The 24,684-nt window shown below is 35.1% G+C and overlaps 1 protein-coding gene across 1 annotated transcript in view; it reads right to left on the minus strand.

The window, feature by feature from the left end:
- Nucleotides 1-24,684, minus strand: part of LOC106459486 (beta-1,4-N-acetylgalactosaminyltransferase bre-4-like) — a 77,528-nt gene that overhangs the window by 3,654 nt on the left and 49,190 nt on the right. Inside the window, exons 2-5 of the mRNA XM_013919109.2 lie at nt 22,367-22,599; nt 21,175-21,362; nt 16,622-16,744; nt 15,382-15,483 (exon numbers count right to left, since the gene is read on the minus strand). Of these exons, the coding sequence (XP_013774563.1) occupies nt 15,382-15,483; nt 16,622-16,744; nt 21,175-21,362; nt 22,367-22,599 (646 nt within the window). The remainder of the gene's footprint in view (nt 1-15,381; nt 15,484-16,621; nt 16,745-21,174; nt 21,363-22,366; nt 22,600-24,684) is intronic.

Here is a 24,684-nt window from a genome sequence, read left to right on the forward strand (position 1 = left end):
AACGTTCATAAGTGTCAACGATGGTTCAGCAAATTTCGTTCAGGTGGCTTTTGCCTTAAAAACTGTGATTGCAGGGGCCGACGTGTTGGAATTGATACTGATGCTCTGAAAACGCTTGTTGAGTCTAACCCAAAACAACACATTCGTGAAATGGCCCATAAAGAAGGTGTTTGGGTGCCTCACGAACTCTCCAATGATCATAGTTTCCAACGTGTGAATGTTGCTTCATCTCTTCTGGCATGTAATGCGCGTGAACCATTTTTGGACAGAATTGTCACCGGTGATGAAAAATAGATTCTCTATGCGAATATCAACCAATGGCTCAGTCCTAGACAAAAACCACTTCCAACCCCAAAACCTGGACTCCATCCGTAGAAAGTGATGCTTTGCATTTGGTGGGACAGCGAACTGTCAATGCAGAGATCTATAGTCAGCAACTGGTACGTTCAAATCAAGCCCTTCATCAGAAACACTCTTCACTAGTCAATCGGAAATGGGTTCTTCTCCGCGACAATGCACGTTCACATGTGGCACGTTTGACGTGATTATGGATTTGGGTTGGGAAGTTCTCTCCCACTTACCATAATCTCTAGATATGACACCATATGATTACCAGCTTTTTCATTTGCTGCAACACCATCTTAATGGGAAAACATATACAAATGTGAAAGGTGTTAAAGAGGACATCGACATCTTTTATGTTTCAAAGCCAAGTGATTTCCTTAATCAGGGCATTAACAACCTGATTGTAAGATGGAAAACCATCATCGATAAGAATGGAGAATATTTGATTTTTTAAATGTTTTGTTTTAATATATAAGTTGTTTTGGTTTTTCATTTAAAAAAAGCGACATTAATTTCTTGACGACCTAATATATGTGTCTATGTGTGTGTATGTGTATATATACTTATAATGAAACATTATATTGAATTATAAAGAGCATTAAATAATCGTTCTTTTCAGGACGAAACAGCACATAAAATAAATTATTCATTATAATAACTGCCTCATTTAAATAATGGATAATATGTATGTTATAATAGTTGTTTCGTTCAAATAAGAGTTTTTGCATCATTTTCAGGACAACAATTGTAAACGGTATGCTTACATACAGAATTTAAAACTTTAATCAGTATGTTAAATGAAATTCGGTTGTGTATTTTCTTGTCCTTTATCATAAGAAACAATATTTTTTCAAGAACATAATTATATTGTTAAAGATAAACTAGTGAAACAGTAAGATGTTCGTAAGTTTGCATGTTAAATAAGCATCCTTTTCATGACGATAAGTGATTTGCATGTAAAAGGTCAGGAAATGTAAAAAAGTATTATTAAATATAGAACAAATGAATTAGTGAGGTGTTTTATACATAAACCGACTGTACAACATAATTCAATCTAGTCATTTATTACATGTTGAGACATGTATGGTGATCTCATCATGATTGTGGTTCCACTTTGTGGAACTATGACGTCATGTTCACCTATCATGGCGGCCTAACAACACGCCCTCTGTTTCTACTTCGTGGAACTATGATATCATTGTCTCTGGTGACATCATCATCATATCTACCCCTTCTCTCCTCATTGTCTGAGGTCGATACGCGTGTGGCGCCCTCTAGCGGCTTGTCGCGCTATCCCTGGGGTAACTAGTTCTCTAATCTATCATCTCAAAACTAGAGAAATGGCTATTTGCAGATATCCCTTTCTGTAGCTTTATACGAAAATTCACAAACAAACAATCTAACATAAACATGAAAATATTTTGGTATGCATACAAGCTAAACTATTGATTTCACGTTTGGCCTAAAACAAAGACTCCATTACATGTGTAATAAAATATCAAATTAAAATGCTGAGGGCTAGAAAAATCAACTGGAATAGAAAACAGGGTATATATTTTTAGGTGCTCGTGTCACTGATGTTTTGCTTAAGAGAATTGACAACAAAAGTTGAAATTATGTTGAGTTATACACAGAAAGTACGAACTATAATGTGATTCAAACAAAGGGTATAGAAATTATAGGTACTAGATTATATTAATTTATCAGTTCAGTACTCTCACTGTTAATGGTGTTCTCGGCCGTAATATAAATTTATGGGTATTATTTATTATTGTTATTTAAATTCCTTTTCATGATTTTAATATTACAAATTTTAGAATTTTTTTCAAGCTATACATTTTTGCTTGAAAGGGGAGAAAACTAAGTTTCAATGAATTCCTTCCTTTGTAAGGAGGGTTGATTGGCAAATAATGTCCCCATTGGGTTAATGGTAAGACTGATGTCTTACATCGCTAACAATCTGGTTGCGATACTCGCGCTGGACACAGCACAGGTTGCCCCTTGTGTAGCTTCACGTTTAATAACAAACAAACAATTAATAATTATATATAAACTGTTTTATAAAATTTCACATACCTTTCTAAAGTTATACCGTCTCGAATGTGTTTTTGCTAAGTTTATAGAAATATCCATAGAAATAATTATGCTATATAATGATTAGATCTCAGCACAGATTTAATAGAACAATGCAAACTTTCAGATTTTAAACTTTGTTAATTTAGATGAAAATGATAAAGTTAAGCAGTGATAAAAACTACATATGAATGATCCTACTTGTTTTTTTTTCCTGAAGATAATGTAATACATTATAAGTGTTTTACACAAATATATTAAAATGTAATGCAAAAACGCACTGCCTGACTTTTAAGTGTACCCCTTACCCTTAACATTTTGTTATAGAATAGACAAGACGCTCGGCACTGCTTTGTGAGAAACTATAATTCAGATTTCGTTTTAACACGTGAATCAGAATAGATTTTACTGGATTTACATATAATAGTAAAGGTCTCTGTGCCACACGTACATTTATTTCATTGGCTTCACGGGCATGGTTGGACGGCATGCTATGCAGGGCTACTGAATACCGGCATACACATTTCTAGAAATTCCTCTCTACTGGCCAGCTTCTTTTTATTAGTGTAAGAAATTCCATATATTATCTTAGTTGTATTTCTAGGTGTCCTAGAGATCTGGGCTATTCCCTAAAATCTCTGAAAGTTTCATAGCGATTAGAGTTCGGGAAGTATAGGCACTAAGGCAAGGGGGATAATTGTAAACGTTGTATATGGGTTTTAGAATTCATCTGCGGCATACTCCAAAACCCCTGAAAGTTATATGGAGAGTAGAAGTCAGGAAATTGGAAAATTCCATGGACATACAAATGCAAGCTGTTTAGTAGTAGGTTGCTAATGGGATAGGAATAGATGGAGCGGGTGCCCATCGTCGAGGATCCGAATAATCTACTGAAAACAAATGCAAGTTATATTTTAAAATGAAAAAAGTAATATTAAGCAAAACAGTAAAGCAAACTTTGGCAATGAAAATAATTAATTCTAACTCAGTCGAAGTCTTATATCCAGGTTCTTTATTTTATAGCTTGCATTCATCTTCTCTCTTGGATCTTTCTTCAGATTAATTGACAAGTAATGCTAATAAAACTTATTTTTAATTTTAGTAGTGATTGTACGTGAACAACGTGATAATTCATCATCTGTTGTCATCGCAACAATAATGAGTTTGTTTTATCACAAAGCTATAGAATATGTTATCTACACTGCAATAAAAAATTTATTTTCTACCTTCTCATTTTAATGTAGACATGTTAAGTTTGATTTAGTTTATTCTAAGTCGTTTTAGCTTTCTCGCTACACATGACCCAGAAAACCATTAAAGTTAACTTCGTTCTAGCTACCTTTATTCCATTGTTCTTCTCTAAAGATATTACAACACTAGAAACCAGGTTTCGATACCCAATGTTAGCAGAGCACAGATAGCTCGGGCCATTATGTAGCTTTGTGTTCAATTTGAAACAAACAAGTAAATTCTAAAGATAATATCTGCTCCACTTGTATATGTTGCTGTAACACTGCATGTTTAGGAAGAAGACCGCAGTGGCCTCAACTGGTAGGGCAGATGTCCGGAGGTTATAGCCTCCATATGTTGAATGAGAATGACCAGCCATGTGGACATTACCAATTGCTATGGGTAAAGCCAACATTTCCCGTAAAGAAAATAATGTTAAGTTTAAACAGTCTGCATAGAAACTTAAGTAAGTTGATTGATGGAAAGATATCTAGAAGGAAGAACAAATGTTGATGAATTCACAATTCCAGTAGAATGTGACTGTCTGTGTTTTGTGTCTTTCATGTAAATAGAAATTGCTAGCATTTAGTTTGTTTCAAATCAAAACAAATTTAAATATATGTTGTGTCCACCACAGAGAATCGAACTCAGGATTTTAGAGTTGTATGTCCGTAAACTTTATTGTTATCCCATCTGGGAACATTTATCATTTGTATTACATATTGTGTCCAGTGTCTTTATTTCTTAGCTCAAAACTCAGTCAGTTTATTGAAACTTATAACTTCATGATTTATCCTGATGATCCTCCCATTATAAAAAGGATCTATTCCAACACTCTTTGAGTAAATTAGTTAAACTGAAAGTACCATAGAGTAGGTAGGAATAAAATAGTTTGATGTTGTAACTAAATTATATTGTGAAGTTTTCTGTGTTGCTAATCTAAACATTTCTGTTACTAACTCTTGAGTTAAAAGAACTTAAAGAAATGCACCTTTCTGGAAGAATGATATTTTCTGTAGGTTGAAGTACATATGATTGAGAAGGATGAGTTTGCTGCTGGAGAATGACAGTTGTATGAAAGAGGTGTTGAATCTAGAAGACCTATCTTGGACAAAGGACTTTTGCCAATGTTTAGAAGTTCCTAGCATTGCTCTCACTTCAGTCGCAGACTCGGGAAGATCAGAAAATATCTGGTGTACCCAGGATGGCAGATCAGGAATTGCACCCTGAGGAAGATCTCAGTGCCAGAGAAGCACAGATGACTAAGGGTCACCAAGGTAGAATGCCACCTGATGAGTCTGATATCACACGGGATGGTTTCTACATGACTCCCAGGCTATCACCAGCCAGAGCAGCACAGCCCCAGCCCTGGTCATGACCACCTGAGAATAACCAAGAAGGATTGGACAAGCTCTGGTGAAGGACCTCTGCCAATAAGAGACGTCAATAGAAAAGGACTATGAACCATGGATCAGTCGTGAGTGTCTACAAGCTTGGAAATATCCTACCAGCATGACCATGGGTCATACAGAGCTTTAGGATGAGCTGCCTGAAGCAATTAGTCACTCTGCTGCCCTGGACCAGGGACCACAACTTGTCCAAAATCAGAATCCCCGAGTACATCTACTTCCCATGCCCACAGCATGATGGCATGTAAGCCAAGGACTGGCTAAGAAACCACAAGGGGGAGGCTTTGTTCAGTATTACTGGTCCGTGTGAGTGAAACCAAGCAGAATTCACTCTGAAAGTTCAGTAAAGAAAGATTTGAACCATTTTCTGAAGCATTTCAGACAGGTAACAGCTTGGAATGGCTAGATTCAATAACAAGCTGTTCAATGCCTAACCTTAAGCTTAGGTGGTCCATCTCTGAATTTCATCGAGTATTTGTATGAGATGCAACAACAACAACAAAAGACTAGAGCACAGCCACGGTTGAGTTGCACAGTTAATTCGACCCAATGGAGAATAGATCAATCCAATAAGCTGAACATAAACATCAATAGAAGAGTGACACTGAGTACCTGGCGGCTTAAATGGATGATATGCGCCACCTTCATGGTAAGGCTTACCTTGAGATGGGTGTAGAAGATTGTGAAGACACACTTATAGATAAGCTCATCGAGGGGCTTCCTAGCAAAATCATAAGGCATCACCTGGGTGCGAATTATATAGTCACCCTAAATGAGACAATTTATGTTATGAAATGTATGATGTGGTAACTTCGAGCTCGTCATTAGAGAGGTAAAGTTCACATTGGCAGCTGTTGTGGCTACACTTCAGATGGAACAACCTACTCAGACACTTCCACCACATTGAGCTTGAGCCATGTTGTAGGTTAATCGACCACCCACACATCTCAGTGCCCTAATGTAATTATAATTATTTCTAGTGAATGGGCAGAGCTACTCATGTATGCTCATGGTTTATATGTCTCAGCCTCTATGACCCTGCCTCTATGCCATTCAAGATGAAAGGAGCAAAGCATCTGCTTTGTTTCTGTTCTGTTTGTGCACTGGTAAATGAACTGCTTGTACTTTGCTGAGCAGCAAAATTGGCAATGCTATTTGTTTTGACTGATTGCTTAACAGACTTAGGAGAATGAACAGAACTAAATAGAACCCAAGTCATACTTGGTTATCCTTGAGGGAAAATAACAAATTGCTTGTGGTGGTCAATGCAACTTTTACAGGACTAGATGAAGCTTGATACATTCCTGTGAGGGTAAAAGGCCAAGAAATTGAATTCTTGGTTGACATAAAAGTTGTCAGAATGCTGGTAGATCTTCCAAAATGTATAGTTCTCCAAATGGGATCCCAACACCAGCAAAGAGATACTAATTTTTTTTGGTGAATGGTGTTAGACTAGACATAATTGGAGAGAATTATCTCCGGCTGTGACTATGAAATGTCACTCACAGAATAAAGGTAGTAAGCTCTGATGTTTAATCTAGCATTGGCATCTTTAGGATGGACATACTTCGGACAGTATTCATCAGTTTTGCCTTGAGGAAGCCATAACGTTGTTAGCCAGGAACAGCAGACTGTGTGAGTTTATGTGGTGAAGGGTATAACAGTACCTTCATATACACAAGGGGTATACTATGGATGAAGTCTAGTGCAATGGAGACAGGTAACATGGTTATAAAAACCATGCATGAACTATTTACTGTCCAAAATGCAAGCATTATTAGCTCAGATAGTTATCTGTCCAAGGAGAGATAAAGTCCTGGTATTATTTGCTTTTAATTTTGGCTATCCAGCTGTACGCTGGAATGGATATAGGTTCATTAACTGAAGTGGAAGTAACCAAAGCTAGTGGTAACGCTAGAGTTGCATCCATCACACTAGAACCAAAAGCAATATTTGGATACCAACTGATATTACATCACTGTTTGAATATTGTACAAGTAATCTAGATCCAATGCAGTGAAAGCAACTCAGTGATTTGTTAGTTGAACATGCCAGTGTATTTGTGGGACCAGATGACTGACTGTGTTGAATAACAGTGATTTGCCACAACTTAGATACAGGTGATACATGTCCAATAAAAGATTTACCTGGAGCATTACGGATGTAGTCAGTAATAAAATACAAAGAATGTTAAAAATGGAGTCGTACAAACCATGGATGGTGTTATTCAAGAAGAAGGTTTTTTGTTGATTTATATGCATGAACACAGTAACTCACGTTGATGCATTTCCGTTATCTTGAACAGATGATTGTCTGAATTTGTTAGAAGATTGACATTGGTTCAACACTTTACATCTGGTATTCAGATACTGGCAAGTTTAGCTGGGCGACAAGATCAGGCCTAAGACTGTTTATAGGACAAGAGATGGTTTGTATGAATTTCACATCACGCCATTTGACGTATAATGCACCCATAACTTTTTAGATGCTAATAGAGATACATTGAAGAGGCAGTAATGGGAGAAATGATGTTCTGCTATTTGGTAACATGTTAGAATCTGTGGCTGAGAACCTGATATTGATATTCCAGCAGATAAATATTGCATTATTGAAACTGAAACGAGGGAAATGCAAACTCACGCATACATAAGTGAAGTTTCTCAATCACATTATAGGTGGAGATGGAGTCTTTAAATATTCTGCTAAAACAGCAGTGGTAAGAGACTGGCCTTAAACTGTCACCAAATGAGAAGTCTGCAGTTTCCTTGGTTTCTTGTCATATTACTGACAGTTTGTGACCAACTTATCCAAGATAGCTGCATCATTGTCTGCTCTCACTAAAATTGAGGTACACTTTGGATGAAGCAAAGAAGTGTGATTGAGCATTCCAATCCCTTTAATGAATGCTACTGTGACGATAGATCCATGACAAGACAGTAAGCTCTAATTGGACACTGATGCTAATAACAAAGGAATCAGGGTTGTGTTATCACAGTAGCAGGATAGATTAGAATGTGTAATCATATGAACTAACCATAAGTTAATAGCTCTCGAACACAGATACTATATAAAGAAAAATAAACTGCTTGCAGATGTGGTCTTCATAAAATACTATCACCATTAGTTGTATGGTAGGAGCTTCACTGAAATGATTAATAGACTTTACAATCTGAAGGAAACAATATTATAAAAACACGTGTTTGTCATAGTACATTGCCTAGGGCTGCAACATGTATAGTAAAATGTATAGTGAGACCGAGACCTTGCTAGTTTGTGGAATGCCCTGATCCTGGACACCATGTGGAAGTTAAAACCATTCCCACCATAACAATATTAACCATGCAGCATGAGATTCTACTATTGGATGGATGCCACAATTAAAACCCCGAGAGTTCCAGAAAGAGTATATGAAGGCTCCAGATCTAGCATCAGTGCTCCTTCTTATATAGTAAGGTAAAGTACAATCAGCACAAATAGAAACAATAGTAGCCTGTAGCACTTGTTATTCAACAGCAATTCTTCTGGCTGCATCTGAGTCAAGATGTGTGGAGTTGGTTTGAATATTGTACCCAGGGAAAGAAGTAGATGATAAATGGTAAACTCCAACACAGAAGAGTATAGCTCTGGATATTGCTGGTCCACTCCCAAAGACCGAGAGAGTTCATTATCAGTACTTACTTATCACTACTGACTACTTCACAAAGTAGGCTAAGGCTTATCCACTGACTGATACATTAACACATTCCATAGCTGATGTGTTGGTGGATCACTGTATAACATGATTTTCAGCCCCAGAATAGATCAAGGAGCTAATTTTAACAGCCAATTGTTGTCTGAGTAAAGTTATTCAAAGTTTTAGGTGTGGTGAACATGCACATGTCGCCTTATCACATGACTTATCAAATAGGTAATACAAACTACTAATCATATGCTTGTTGGATATGTGAATCCTAGTCAAACCAGCTGGAATGAACATTTAATGTACATTATGATGGTGTATAGAGCAAGTGAACAGAGATTCTTTAAGCTGTTCATGAAATGTGATCATATTTGTTTGGGAAATACTTGTCCCAGCTATCATGATTTATGTTCCTCCCCCATGAGCAGATGTCATACAATGTACACAGGAAAAGGTTTGCCTTAGTCAGTGGACATGAATTCACCCTAAGCATTAAATATGAACCTCTCATACTCAAGTTTGATCAGGAGTCTAAGACTGGGACCAATGAGCCTGAGGGGATGAAGACGGCTTCTCAAATGAATAGAAATCAACCATCAAGGAAAAAAGAGCTGAATGTACTTACTTGGCTGTCCATAGCAAGTCAGACGAGAAAATGCTGCAGTTAGAGGCAAAAGACACCAGGACACTGACATCAACCTGCCCATCAATATGTGTGGGTAAAATACAAGTGCCAAAAGTGAAGACAACTGGAGGTAGCAGATCTAATGCATAGTGTATCAACAATTTGCACAGCTGGAGGTGGTAGCTAGGAGGTTAAAAACTCAACTGTGAGGGAGTTACAATCCTTGATTTCTGTGCTATTGTATGGTAAAGTAAAATGTATGCACAAAATTATATGATTACTACTCAATTATCCAGGGCTTGGTAGTTGCATATTTTCAGATCATTGACTAAAAGAAAGTATCAATCCTTTCTTTCAAAGCAATTAAGAGGTATTCACAGTACAATGTAGATATTACATTGTTCAATTTCCACTTGAATATTCCACAGTTAGGATGGTTTGTTGATTATAAGATTAATGGATCTGAAAATACTTAACCACCCTTGCTTCCTTGAGATATCGAGCAGAGTTTCAATAAAAGAGATATCCACCAAATATTGAATAAAACTTACTTGATTTATTGTATAAGAAAGACTGTCATGTGATTAAAAAATCATCAAACGAAAGAGCATTTCAACCCTTACTTTCAGGACCACTGAGTGAATTTCCTGATACTGAATATTTTCTCACATTTTAAGAGAATCACCTCCTTGATCTATCTGAGCAACAAGAAATATGTGGAGCACACCATCTAGTGCTCGTTAGATTCTCCCCATACACCTGGAAAATATGCCAATTCTACATGCAGTGAGGGAGTTGTTTCCTTTGAGCATGAAAATGAATCCTGATAACGCTTGAAATTTAGCTGAAAAGTTTTAGTTCAGCTGAATTCTGCAATTATTATTTATTTTGTGATACCTGAAGTGAAAAATGAGTCGAGTGTGAGTTGGTTCCGAGAGGGCAACATCATCGCTATCAAGAAGTAGCTTTGTAAATTAATCCAAGAAGGTTAGCAAAATAATTGACACAAGAACCAAAAGTATTGTTATAAGCTACATAAGCTACAAGAGTATGTAACAATGCACAAAATTTGTATAGATAACTATACATATCTAGTCTTTCAAACATATGCGAAAATTACATAAGTCATTCATAAGTGTTGTATAACACAAATGAATCAATAACATAAAGAACACAACAACAGGTGCCCCCCAGTGGCACAGCGGCATGTCTATGGAATTACAATGCTAGAAACCGGGTTTCGATACCCGTGGTGGGCAGAGAACAGATACCCCATTGTGTAGTTTTGTGATTAAACTACAAACAAACACAACAGCAGGCAGCATGTGCATGGAGACAAAGGATTTGATCTCAGTGTTAAGACTTTGTGATATGATGTTCACAATGATAACTCAGGTGGAAAGTATTATCTGAAAGTAAAGTGCACCTGTAATTTTCATTAATACTGGTGAGAGAAGGTTTCGATTTTGACATTGCAATATTCATCATAGAGCAAGTTTTGTAGAAGAGGTAAGAGTAACAAAAACTCATGCTACATATGAGAGAAAACACATTTTTTTTCTCCTTTATTTTTCATGAAGAGTACTGCAAGATATTTCGATTCGATTCAATCGAAATATTCTAGAGTGGCTGAACTTATATGTATTAAATGAAATTATCAGACAGTGGCTTAGATAGCATAACATAGATGAACTAGGATACCAGTGTATTATTTGGTTCTGATATAATAGTTTCAGTAATGCAGATTGAAATATGTTTAATAAACACACAGTTTTAGTGAATAGATTCTTAACGTAGTTTCAGTACAATGTGCAGTAATAATTTATGAAAATTCAAGCCGTAGGTATACTTAGGATAAGCTAAAAGCGACACCCACGTCGTGAAACCTTTGCAAGTGACACAAAAACTAGTATTAAACTTGTAACTGAAAGAAGTTCCCCAAGAAAAAAATGTCTACAAATGTTAGTGTATTGTAATGGTCAAAAGTAAGGCTTGACATCACCTAACCCAAGTCAGCTCATATGCTGCATCTTCAACTCTATTTCTTTCTGCTGGAACTGCACTCTAGCCATACAATAACAAAATTTAGAGAGAGGAATGAGGTCAGGTTAGATGGTACGCTGTGTTATCTCTGGTCTAGCAGGGTCGACAGAGAACAGCACGGCTAAAGATATTGGTAAATGAGAAACTTAGTGAAGCCTGGGAATCGGGAAGTTCTCAGGCACAAAGGATAAATCTTCTACTGGTAGTATAGTGCATGAATTTCAATGGAAACCCCATTGAAATGTCGATGAACTAATTTATAATGTTACGACCCAATCTCCAAAGGATTTTAGATAGTTCAGGGTTGTTTGTTTGTTTGAAGAAAGGCGTATTGCTGACCAATGCATTGGACATAGCAGACCTTGCCACATCTATCACTGGAATAGCCTCTGAGGTCTACAGGAGTTCATCAACCCCTACCAGCAGCTATAGGTTCTGTGTGATTTAAGCCTCCTCTGAACGTACTGGTAACAAAGGGAACAATATCATCCAACACCACATAGAATACACAGAATAACCAAGTCTTCAATTGGCCAGCAGCTCTCTGTGCAGCCACTGCTGAAACCATTTAATAAGGAGACAGAGCCATCCAAGAAAAAATGGGACCTATTAGACAGATGTACAGTCAAAGGGTGTGAAATCCCCACACACAACTGTCATCAGATGTGTTTCCACCTCCAACAGGTGCATTACATTCTGAAGCCCAAGATGACCTTTCTGTAGCTTAGATCCTCTCGAGAGACGACCAGGCCTCGGAGAGGCAGGTGTGGAATGGTCTTCAGATGAAGTTTGCAGCCACTATCATTATGACCACCTGGTCCAATACCTCCATTGTGGTCACCACCACTTTCTTCACAATGCCAATGAGAAAGCCATCTCCTCCATCAACACTACACCAGGAGTATGATGGAACCTTAACATATATGGCAGAAGAAGCCACCATCCAGCTCCTGGAACACCAATGACAAGAGGGAACAATCCAAGAGACTGTGAGGGTGGAGATCCCAACCCAACATCCACCCCATACGAGAGTAAATTTTGATGTTGAAGAGACGTTGTCAGTAGATGGCCCATCCTGGACTGATGTGTGGACCCTCTAGAATAGAGAGGTGAATTAGCTATGATGGAGGGTCACACCTCAATGTTGATTCAAGAAAAAAATGTGCTACTTGCAAGTTGAGCTGTTAGATCTAAAGACAGCCCTAACCAAGGCCATGAAAAACCTTATGCCCCCAGGGTAGCCAATTACAAAGAGTTTCTTGATGTGATGTTCTTATTATATTTTTTTATTTTGTTTCTTGTATCGCATTATAAATGTTATTTCATGTTATGGCTTCGCAGAAAGGGTTTAATTAGCATTGCAGTTTGTTCTTTATGTTTGATTTTTCTGAGGGGAATGGAACTTGATGGGTCGTCTGTGTTAAAAGTTCATTTCTTTGCATGGATTTTGTAAAGGGTTCATGTCATTTTATATATGTATGTGTGTATTTGATGAATTGTGATATTGATCATAGAAGTGTGATTCAGTATTTTGTAGGACGTTCACATTTTATCAGACTCCTCTCAATGAAATTTATTTATTATTTGAACAACAAAAGGGATTTTTATGGCTTACAGTGAGTGATCATGTAATGTTCATTTTGTTATGTTGAGTGTAAATTTTTATGCACTTTGAATTTTTAATGTATGAATTTTTATGTGTTTCAAAAAGATGTCATTTTGCATAATGCATTTTCAAGCATAATGTGTTAGACTTCCACTTCATAAAGGGGTAGGTGATCAAGTTATTTTTTAATAGGTAATTTTATGTGTTAAATAGTATATCATACATGTTTGTGTGTACTTAGGATCTATGTTAAAGAGACTATATTTGTATTACATCAAAGGCGTAATGGGGATTATCCAGGTGTGAAAAGCCCTGATGAAATAATTACGTAAAATAACATTTGTATTATATGATTGCCCTAGCAAAGTTGTAAGGAAACAATTGAAAGTTATATCATTTATACAAAAGTATATATGGTATCATTTTAAAATGAATATTTTTGTAGCCATAGCACCCAAACATTTTTTTTGGGGGGGGATATTCTGCCTATCATATATAATCCAAACAACAGACGCAAAATTAGGAAGCAGCTACAGATTCAATTAGGATCAATTGCTAGGACCAACCAAATCTACTAAAAACATAAATCTAATATCACCAACTTCCTTCCATCACACATTGGTGCATACATCCATAATAGAAATTTTGTATTTTTTTACATAATATATCATAGTTTATATTAGTTCTTTAATTTAGTTATAAAGGTTGTCTTTTTCTTCATTATATATTGTATTTTGAATCATTTTAAAGGATTCTTGACTTGGATATTTGAATAATAGTTCTTTACTTAAAAGTTGTGTTGTCCAAATTACATGTAAACGTAAACTGAGATTAAGTTAGGTTTTAAGATAAGCATAAAGCTACACAATGGGCTATCTGTGCTCTGCCCACCACTGGTATCGAAACCTGTTTTCTAGCGTTGTAAATTGCGGACATACCGCTGTGCCACTGGGGGGGGGGGGCACGAGAATGGGAGAAAGTTAACATGCTTTTTGACCATATCGCATACATAAAGTTAATTGGTTTTAAAGTTAAATTTAATTGTCGGCTTAGGACAAGCCTGAAACATATGGAGAAGGATAATCATGGTATGTCAACAACAGTCGTGTCTTTCACTGGTGGAGCAGTTCATATAGAAAGGTTATGGCCTTCCTTGCGTTGTAGGAGAATGACCAGTCACGAGTAAACCCAAGTCACTATGGGTAAATCCGAAGTTTCCGTTAAGTAAGTCGCGTTAGATTTAAACAGTCTAACTCAGACCTTGAGTGTGTTGGTCGATGTAAAGATATCTGTAGAGAGGAATAACAGATGATCAAATCACGTGCCCAGTAGAAGGTGACCGTCAAGTGTACAACGCTAGTATGTATACTGTGTATTTTATATAAATTAGATATCGTATCAAGTCTCTTTATTTCTTAGCTTTTTTCCTTATTTCTTAAATGAACTCAGAGTTACATTGTAGTTTATCCTGTTGATCCTTCTGTAATAAAGCTTAACGCTTTTTCAGAAAATCTGTTAACGTGAAAATATAATATGTCTATCGTTCGGATCAAATCCTGAATTTTATCGTTATAAGCTCTGAAAATTACCACTGAGCCACCGCGGACCAAAAATAGTGAAACACAAGTGAAATATATAACTTTAAAAAGTGAGAACAAGAGCACACACAGGAATTCACTTTAGCCTAATTTTTCATGGGCACTGTCTGAACTTTAAAAACAATATTTTAGTAATTAATTGATAGACATATCAATATTTTAAACAAAGTTATGTTGTTATGCTCATGCGAATGCCTGTATTTGATAAATATATATATTAATCCTTTCAAATTCTGTTGTTCACTGAGAGAGAGATAAGGCGATTCTGAAGAAGAGAGTGGAAATACTATTAATTAAATATCGAAATGAAGATCAAAAGAACGAATGAGTTATCATTATTTATTATCATTGATTTACCAACGTTATGAATTTAAAATAGAAGGTTTGGTAATACTGTGTTAGCGTTTATAGATGATCCCACATATGTACAAACTAAGAGAAATAATTTTAACTCTCAACCAGTCAACCCTCGTTGTTCTTTGCTTCTATTTGTCGAAATTCTACATAAAAAGCACCTGCACTCTAATGCAGACACTGTTTTGAAGTACTATTTCTAATTCAGTTAACATGTGTAATATTATTCAACATAATTATCATTAGCTTTATTTCTGTAAGTTAAGTGCGTTAAATAATATAATTTGTCTCTGTTAATTATAGTTAAGTACTGGAAGTTTTAGCAGTAAAGTTTGATTTCGTTGTAAATGTGTTTACTGCTACGATGTATTATTTTATGTTTGATGTATATCTTCCTACTGAAATTAAGAAGCTCTTACCTGATTACATTTGGCGATTCAGGCCTATGGGTGTGTTTTATCATGGTATATCTTCCTATTGATTCAGGAGGTCGAATAATTTCCAGCTTTTGTTTCTTTAAGCTAGTACAAAGAAAGAAATTCATCCGAATGTAAAACACTAAAAAAGCTAATGTTTTAAGTTTTAATCCCGAGGGAGGTTATTACAGTGTTGATATTATTGATAAAGAAAAGCCATTCAACCTGATCTTGTACGAGAAGGCTTATTTATTTTCTATTAAACGTCTGTAGTCAAAAGGATACAAGCTATTCTTAGCAATAAACGACAAACACAACTGTTCTTTCAGAATTGTTACAAGAACTAGAAACAAATCTCCTGTAAATTCTACAAAAGTCAAACAGTCATGGCAATAGATGTTATTCAATAGATGTTTCGGTGTTAAACGCTGGAAGCTGGCTAAGAAATACTAACCAACAAGCTTAATATTTGTGATAAAGATCACGTTCTTCTGTTGGTATTTCTCCATTCTTATCGCTTAGTCCATTAAGAATTTCAAATGTAAAAATATAATTTATCTGCCACAAGTGTGAACTAGGATTTCGTCATCACGATTGGACCACAATGACAGTCAAATGTTTATTTAAAATGTTATTTTATACGTAGTATGTAAACTGTAATGTTGCATTGTTAAACGACAAAAGTTGGCGGTGCACACTTCTCATTTGAAATCCCTAATCGACTAAATAAGAGAAATTAAAAAATCTTCCATCTAGCACGACGTCCTTCAGGAATATGAAACTTATTCAACAAATGCTTTAAGCATACAACGACTCCTCGATTTATTATTTCACAGAACATTTTTTTTATTAACTAAAAGTTTTTTATGTTATACATCATAATATTTTAATAATGTAAAATAAATTTGGAATTAATTCTACTAATCGAGATATGCTTTATCAAACAACACATTTTCAAAACATTGTTTCATTATCAACCGATAGATGGTGCGACAGATTACTGATTCACTTAAAAAAAGAAAGTTAAAAGAACAACATCATATACTGAGTTTAATATAGCTTTTAATGACACTTTTAATATGACATAGGTATACCTTCATCGAGCAAATTACGCCAAAGGTCGATGTTGTGGTTTAAACAATTCATCTTGCATTAAATGTCGTATATATTTTTAAGGATATTGAAATGATTCTCAAGATTTTCCCTTCCATTTCCTAGCAAATCTATTATTAAATCTACTTACCGATGTGCTATGTCGTCATCTTCACCACCCCAGCCCCAATAAAGGTTAGAATAGCCATTAACTTGTATAAAATGATTTGTTTTTAGAGCAAACACTCCGCCAACGAGATAGGTATAAGGTAACCTGTAAAGCGTATTAAAAATATAACAATATAATAGGATTCAACATGGTATGATACAATATGATAACAAATAATGCGATATAATATTTCAATAAAAAAAGCAATGTTCTAAAAATTTCCCTTATCTATAAGTTCTTTTTAATATCTCATATACTCGGAATGGTTTCGTTCATTTCTGTTACTAAAGAAATTTGCATGCAAGCTTCAACAGGGGAAAAGGTGAGATAAATCATACAAATGCTGTCAGTATCTATTTACAGGTGTAGTGTTAGTATATATTACAAACATATTAAAGGTATTATTAATCTTAATAACATCATAAATAAAGTTTTGTATTGTCAGAAATTTACTGTAAACAATTTACATAGTTACAAAACATGTCACCCGAATGGCTATAGCTCGCAACTGCGGCTACGCGCTAATATTTAGCGTTTGCAAACTTTTCGTACACAATAGTAGTTGTTTAAATACAAAATCCATTTTAATTCAAGAAGATCCTTTCTATATCCATATAGACAAATGTGACACGTGCGGGTGGCTAGTTAGTAACATGAACAAGACGACATTTTGAAATAGCAGTAGAATATTTGTTCTAGTATGAAAATGATATATACATATTATTCTGCTCTATGTTTTTCCATTCTTGTTTGTAAGTTTCATCTTTAAAATTTTTGCACACTTTCCTATTCAGACCCTCTTCAGTTAATACATGTTTGACTTAGGAATAATCGAAATGATTGTTTGTTTGTTTGTTTGTAATTAAACACAAAGCTACACAATGGGCTATCTGTGCTCTGCCCACCACGGGTATCGAACCCCGGTTTCTAGCGTTGTAAGTCCGCAGATGTGCTTATTGTATAGATATTAGCTAAACAAACAAATTATATATTTCCATGCTAATTCAATTTAACATAAGCTTATTTTACTTCCTAGGTTTATTTTTTTAGCCGTCTCATAGATTAATTTGTTCCAATCCTGCCTAAAGAATTTCAATTTGAGGGTAGGCTGATAGAGATATTGATGAGTAATAAAATCAAATCGAGTATATGCGCACACCACGCTTGGTATTGTTGGCGCACAAAAATGTAGCTAATAAAAAGGGGAAACAAAGGTCTCATAGATTAATGTACTCTAATCCTGCCTAAAATAATTTCAAGTGCCGCGGCTATTGAGGATTCCTTCTTGTTTCTGTTTGTTTTTTAGCATAAATCTACAAAAAAAGTACAAAATTTTAAGCTCTTCCCTATGAGAATTGATATCTGACACCTAAAGATGAGCTTTATTTAGAAAGTGTACCGAACTATAATATTCTCAAAATAGCAAGAAATCACACTGGCTTAAAAACAAGAAACTTGATAACGTGAGCGATTATAGAAGTGAGACCTTCGACTCAAATTATCGTTTTTTTGTTCTATGGGTAGTAACTGTATCAATACATACCGAGCAAGATAATCTCGCACCCACTTGACTTTTGCATGTTTCTCAAAGAACTTACAAATAACTGACAGCTTACATAAAAACAGCAAAAAGCTCGTAATAAGCTTGTAATAGAAAAAGTATTTATATTGAATAAAAAGGTAACATAATATTATGATATGTCGTATCTATAATTGTTAGACTTATGACAAAAGTGACTTTCACAGACTTTTCCAAAAAGAAATATTCGTTCTACTGAATTGCTAAATGATGTTGAACCAAGGGAACACTCCGAAGAAAGGAATTTTTCTTTCAACGTTTTTTATGGAATTGGAGAAACTTAACATAACATTACGTACAACGTAACATTTAAAACAAGGAGCTCCAAAACCACTCCCTGAGTCAATCAGAAGCAATAGTGTCATCTTCAAAGTGAAAGCTACCATTGCGAAAGAGAATCAGTCAACCCAAATAGTGATTTGTAACAAAGCTGTAATAATACCTTCTGATATCGTTAAAAATAATAAATAATGATTTGAGGATGAAGAAAGCTTTCTAGCAATACATCGAAAACAATTTCTGTTGCCTCAAAAAAAAATATGATTAAAGAAACTACAACTAGAGCAATCCCATCAGTCCACATACTTGACAAGTCCAATACCGTATCTTATTTGGACTTTTACACTAATGATGTATATAAACATTATCTTGAAAGCCGTACAGTGGAGGTTTTGAGGAAAATGTATCGAGGTATGTGGTCTAAAATTAACCTCACTGTCATTCGCAGAAACGTGTTACAATGGAAACTATGGCATCGAACAATAGTGTACAATTATGGCCACAAGAATGAGCACAACTGACAATACTTCTCAAAGCAGCACGAAAACTGGAGCTCCATTCTTATACAGTAAAAATTAACTCTTAATCAGTGGCCATCGGCGTTTCTATCCCTACAAGCTCAGTGACAACATATAACATATTAATTTTTTTAAATAAAATACAACTTTGGATTTATTTTTTATTTCATACATTCAAACAAATAAAATAATGGGTGTTATTCATCCTACTGAATACATCGGTTACAGTGACAACGATTGACTTTTTCAGTTCGAAGTAAAAAAATAATTACCCACTTAAAAAAAATATATGTGATAGTTGTGTTAGATCAGTGTTTTACAACCTCGTAAAGCTACATGAGGGCTATCTGCGCTAGTCGTCCCTAATTTAGCAGTGCAAGACTAGAGGGAAGGCAGCTAGTCATCACCACCCACCTCAAACTCTTGGGCTACTCTTTTACCAACGAATAGTGGGGTTGACCGTCCCATTATAACGCCCCACGGCTGAAAGGGCGAGCATGTTTGGTGGGACGGGGATTCGAACTCGCGACCCTCAGATTGCGATTTGGGAGCCCTAACTACCTGGCCATGTCAGGCTACCAAGTGACGCAAGTCCGCGGATATACAGTAAAGAAGTTGTGTGTGTGTGTTTTCTTATAGCAAAGGCACATCGGGCTATCTGCTGTGTCCACCGAGGGGAATCGAGCCCTGATTTTAGCATTGTATATCCGAAGACTTACCGCTGTCCCACCGGGGGACAAAGAAACACTGTGTTAGATCATATGTTACAATCTCTTCAGAAAAAACAGTAATTACAAAGATTGGAGGAACTCCTCATAGTCTTAAAACAGTAAGCTAGAAAAACATATCTCGCATAACTGTTAAAATTTGTTTTGTTAATGCTATTTACAGCAAGTGAATACTCAGAAACTTTGTCAATCTATTTCCGTTCCCACTCCCTAACTGTTAAAATGTGTTTTGTTGATGCTATTTACAGCAAGTGAATACTCAGAAACTTTGTCAATCTATTTCCGTTCCCACTCCCTAACTGTTAAAATGTGTTTTGTTAATGCTATTTACAGCAAGTGAATACTCAGAAACTTTGTCAATCTATTTCCGTTCCCCCCTCCCCACTTTTTCAGTTCAGACAACAGGGAACTATTACAATATATAACTTAAGCCGTTTAGCACTCTTTCCTTCAACAGAAATTGAAGTATTTTAAACACAAATTGTATTCTGAAAATAATCAAAAACAAATTGGCAGTAGTATATTTATAAGTCAGTTGAACCCCTATTGTACAATATAACACCAAAATATGTGAAAATACTTTGAAAATGTAATTTTCATAAACTTGAGACTATTTTGTTTCATATGTTTCATTAGACTTCCTGAGACATAATTATCTTCTTTAAAGTGGAATAACTCTAAGGAATTAAATATAATATTCGCTATTTTGAAAGTTGATTTTATTTTAAATGCTTCTTTATTTTGCCGAAAGTAAACAATACTCGTGGTTTTTATCTCTAGCTTCTTAGGTTGCGATCTGACGTAGTTATTTGCAGACATCTCGTGATAGGTTTATCCATCTGTACAGATTATTAGTTATTCGAGTGTTAGTTTCAGAAAGCCGTGAAAGAACGTTGTCGGAGATGTCGATATGCCTTAAAGATGTTTAAATAAAATACGTGGAAAGTTTTAAGATTAAACCTTGTTTACTGTGTAATATTGTCTTTTTTATTTGTATAGCTGATGAGTTGTTTTTGTTTTGTTTGTTTGTTTTTACAAATATGGGAATATATTCTATTCATTCAGCAATACCAAACCTATTTATCTTTCTCTACGGTTCCTCAGTGGCTCAGCGATAAGTCTGTGCGATTTATAACGCTGAAAACCGGGTTTCGATACCTACGGTGGGCAGAGCACAGATGCTCCATTGTGTAGCTTTGTGCTTTGAAAAGAAAAAATAAACTGCACACGTCAGTTTCGTGAAGACTTTTGACGTGAAACGTCATCTTCAGTCTAGCAATAGGAGGACAAAACCAGCTTATGAAAAAAGAACTATTTCAATTATTTTAAAAGCACTACATTTAAGTATCGCACACTCAGGTGTCCAAACGATTGCTGGTGCATTTGTTAATAAGTGATTATAAAATATGTACCTAGTAGTGTACTACTTACGTATAATTAAATTTATCAACAGCAACAGACAAGTGCCGCGGAAACTGGGGACAAGAGTACATGTTCCGGTCGTCCTCTGGGATCATGTCCACGTCATGGAAGACATAACAGTGATAAGCGGCTTCCTTCAGTGATTCTCGAACTCCTGCGTTCATTAGGACGCCCTTATTAAACGTTCCATTTCCGTACTAGAATTAAGTATTGGTATATTTATATACGGGTCAATAAATAAGAAATGATACAATACACAAAATGATTTATACGAGAGAAAAATAATACAGTAACACATACACGCATATATATATATATATATATACACATTTAACGCAAAGTAATATGAGATACGTATTATATATATATATATACACGCGCATTAGACTACATCGTAGAAACAAGTTACCTGCACTACAGATGTAGCCACACACCGACGATAAGATACAGTTAGTAGCAGAGTTGACAAGACCTTCTCCCTTATCTTATAATTACTGTCTTGTTTTAAGGCATATTAATAGCGTGATGGTAACTAGCCAAATAATTTACAAATTCAGGAGACGACTCTACGGCTTAAATATTTTTACCATGAAGAAAAGGCAGACCAATTCGATTCTAAGTAAAATGTAGTTATTTAGAAAAACCTACATTTAATTTGAAAACTATTAAAATATCTTCATTGTGATGTCATCCATGCTTTTTTAGTCTATTTTGGTAATAAAACGGTACACATTGTTAATACAAAATCAATCAATTCATATTTCTCATCAGTTATAAACTTCACGAATTAAACAGCATCTGAAACGATAATAACAAAATAAAATGTTATATTATACAAGTTGCAAAATGTGAACGTTTTCCCGTATCCCTAAGGTTGTTTGGGAAATATAATTCAAATTCAAAAAATTATAAATAGTAAGACAACATCTTTCTATTTTCAAAACTCGTACCATAGCATTATTCAACATTAAAAACAGCGAAACTAACGGAACAGCTAATTTTTTCTCCCGTTATTTTGGGATAATGCATATCACTTTTTTTGGGGGGGGAGGGGTAACGCTTGTCCAAAAAATACAATAGCTTTTCATTTCATTTTAACTCGAATCTTAAAAGTATTCCTAAATATTATAAAAAAATTGTAGATAAATGAAATTAATAACAATACTTGAAAATCAATATGCAATATCTACAATATCCTTACTTGTTCAACAACATAAATCTTATAATTTAATAGCTGCTGTTGAAGAAGGGGGTGTAGGTGGTAGAGCAAAATCATCAAGTGCTCATGTCTGTCTCGAAAAGGAATGATGATGGCTACACGATGACGTGATTTGCAAGAATACGGAGACCAAGCACCACCTGGTTGAAGCTGGGAAACAATTCTAAAGATGTTTTCTTTCGTTGGAGCTGCAAGTGTTAAGTTCATTCTTCCAACTGTGAATATAAAAAAGGGTAACTTTTGAGGTCTTTCGAGTATGGTTCTTCAAGATCTGATTAACACGCAAAATAAAATTAGAAAATAATAACAACATAGTTTCTTTGTTAAAACTTTGCCATTTTATTTAAAGTAATATGTGAAATTGTTTGTGTTTATGCTTATTATTTTCTAAATGTTTCAGATGATTTAGTGAATAACCTTGATAAAAAAAAGTGGCTTGAGCTTTTATTGTTACCAAAGGCGGAAAGTCGAAACAATTGTTTCATTTAAAGCACGTGGTCTTATATTTTTTAGGTCTAACACAAATTATCAAACTCACCATGTGGTCTTATATTTTTTAGGTCTAACACAAATTATCAAACTCACCATGTGGTATTATATTTTTTAGGTCTAACACAAATTATCAAACTCACCACGTGGTCTTATATTTTTTAGGTCTAACACAAATTATCAAACTCATCACGCGGTCTTATATTTTTTAGGTCTAACACAAATTATCAAACTCATCACGTGGTTTTATATTTTTTAGGTCTAACACAAATTATCAAACTCACCACGTGGTCTTATATTTTTTAGGTCTAACACAAATTAACAAACTCACCACGTGGTCTTATATTTTTTAGGTCTAACACAAATTATCAAATTCACCACGTGGTCTTGTATTTTTTAGGTCTAACACAAATTATCAAATTCACCACGTGGTCTTATATTTTTTAGGTATAACACAAATTATCAAACTCACAATAAATGCTTTTATCCCATTTATTTTAATTACTATGTTATACATCTGAAATCAGAGGTGTGTGAAAAATAAAATTTCAGATTTGTTTTTTTCTTCTGCCTCAAGTCACTGCTCTCAAGACTCGGCATATGGTGGCTAAAAGTGCCTCTAAAGTGATATTTGTATACAGTATAAGAAAACCAATGTTTTAGTGTAAAAACCTGTTAATATATATATATATATGTACCTCTTGATTTGCGTTATTAATAACAAGTTGAGCCGAGTGAAGCCTACTGATGAAAAAAAAACATAATCGCACTTCGTATTTTGAGGCCTTGGGTGCGTTATAAGTGACAAATCCCACTATTTGCGTTAACAAGAGTGGCCCAAGAGTTAATGGTGGGTGGAGTTGACTATCTGTATTCCCTCTAGTCAATCAATTTAAAATTAGGGACAGACAACTAGAGCAGAATACTCCTGTACGGCCTTGCGCGAAATCCAACAAACCTATAAACAAATCTTATCATTCAATAGAACTTGGCGTGTTTAATTACTATTAATGCCTCTTTAAGTGCAGTCTATTGACGTAGAATTCATATCAAAGGTGTTTTCAACATGGTGTTTGGATGGACTCTTATTGATTATATTATTATTTTGCGTAGTTCTTGTGAATAGTTTTAGTATACTCATAGCCTTGGTTTAAAACCAGAACCAACTGACAAGTATTATTAAGAATTCAAACGGGAGGTACGAAAGGAAATGTACTGCAGAGAATAAATTAAAAATTGTTAACAAAAGAGGGACTTAAATACAAATGTAAATAGAGTTAAATAAAATATGTATTTTTACATATAACTTCTTGTCGTTTCCGTACATTACTAGCTGGTTTCAATGTTTCTTATAATTATCTGACTGATGGGACAGGAGGAGAAAGTACGTCTTCACTCTACACTTTCAAGCCAGTATCCCTCAATCTTAGATTACGTACACAAATTATTATTTTCATTATACATATTTAAGGGAGGATTAACTATTAGACCTTACTGACTCTTACACCACCCTTTCACTTGGATATAACCTACTCTCATGATGCTAGAATAAGCGGGTATAAATTTTTAGAATGATTATTGTAGCATGTAACCTTAGTCTCAGCCAACGAGAAAAACAAGCTTGTGGCTACTTACATCCTGTTCATGAAGAAATGAACTAAATGCACAATACCTGCACAAAAAAATGTTGAAAAACAATTACTGAATACATCTGAATACCCTACCACGGGTATCGAAACCTAGTTTCTAGAGTTGTAAGTCCCCAAACATACCGCTGTGCCACTGGAGGGCAAAGTACAAGAACAACGTTT

This window comes from Limulus polyphemus, unplaced genomic scaffold (assembly GCF_000517525.1).
Source record: "Limulus polyphemus unplaced genomic scaffold, Limulus_polyphemus-2.1.2 Scaffold616, whole genome shotgun sequence".
Lineage (NCBI taxonomy): Eukaryota > Metazoa > Arthropoda > Merostomata > Xiphosura > Limulidae > Limulus > Limulus polyphemus.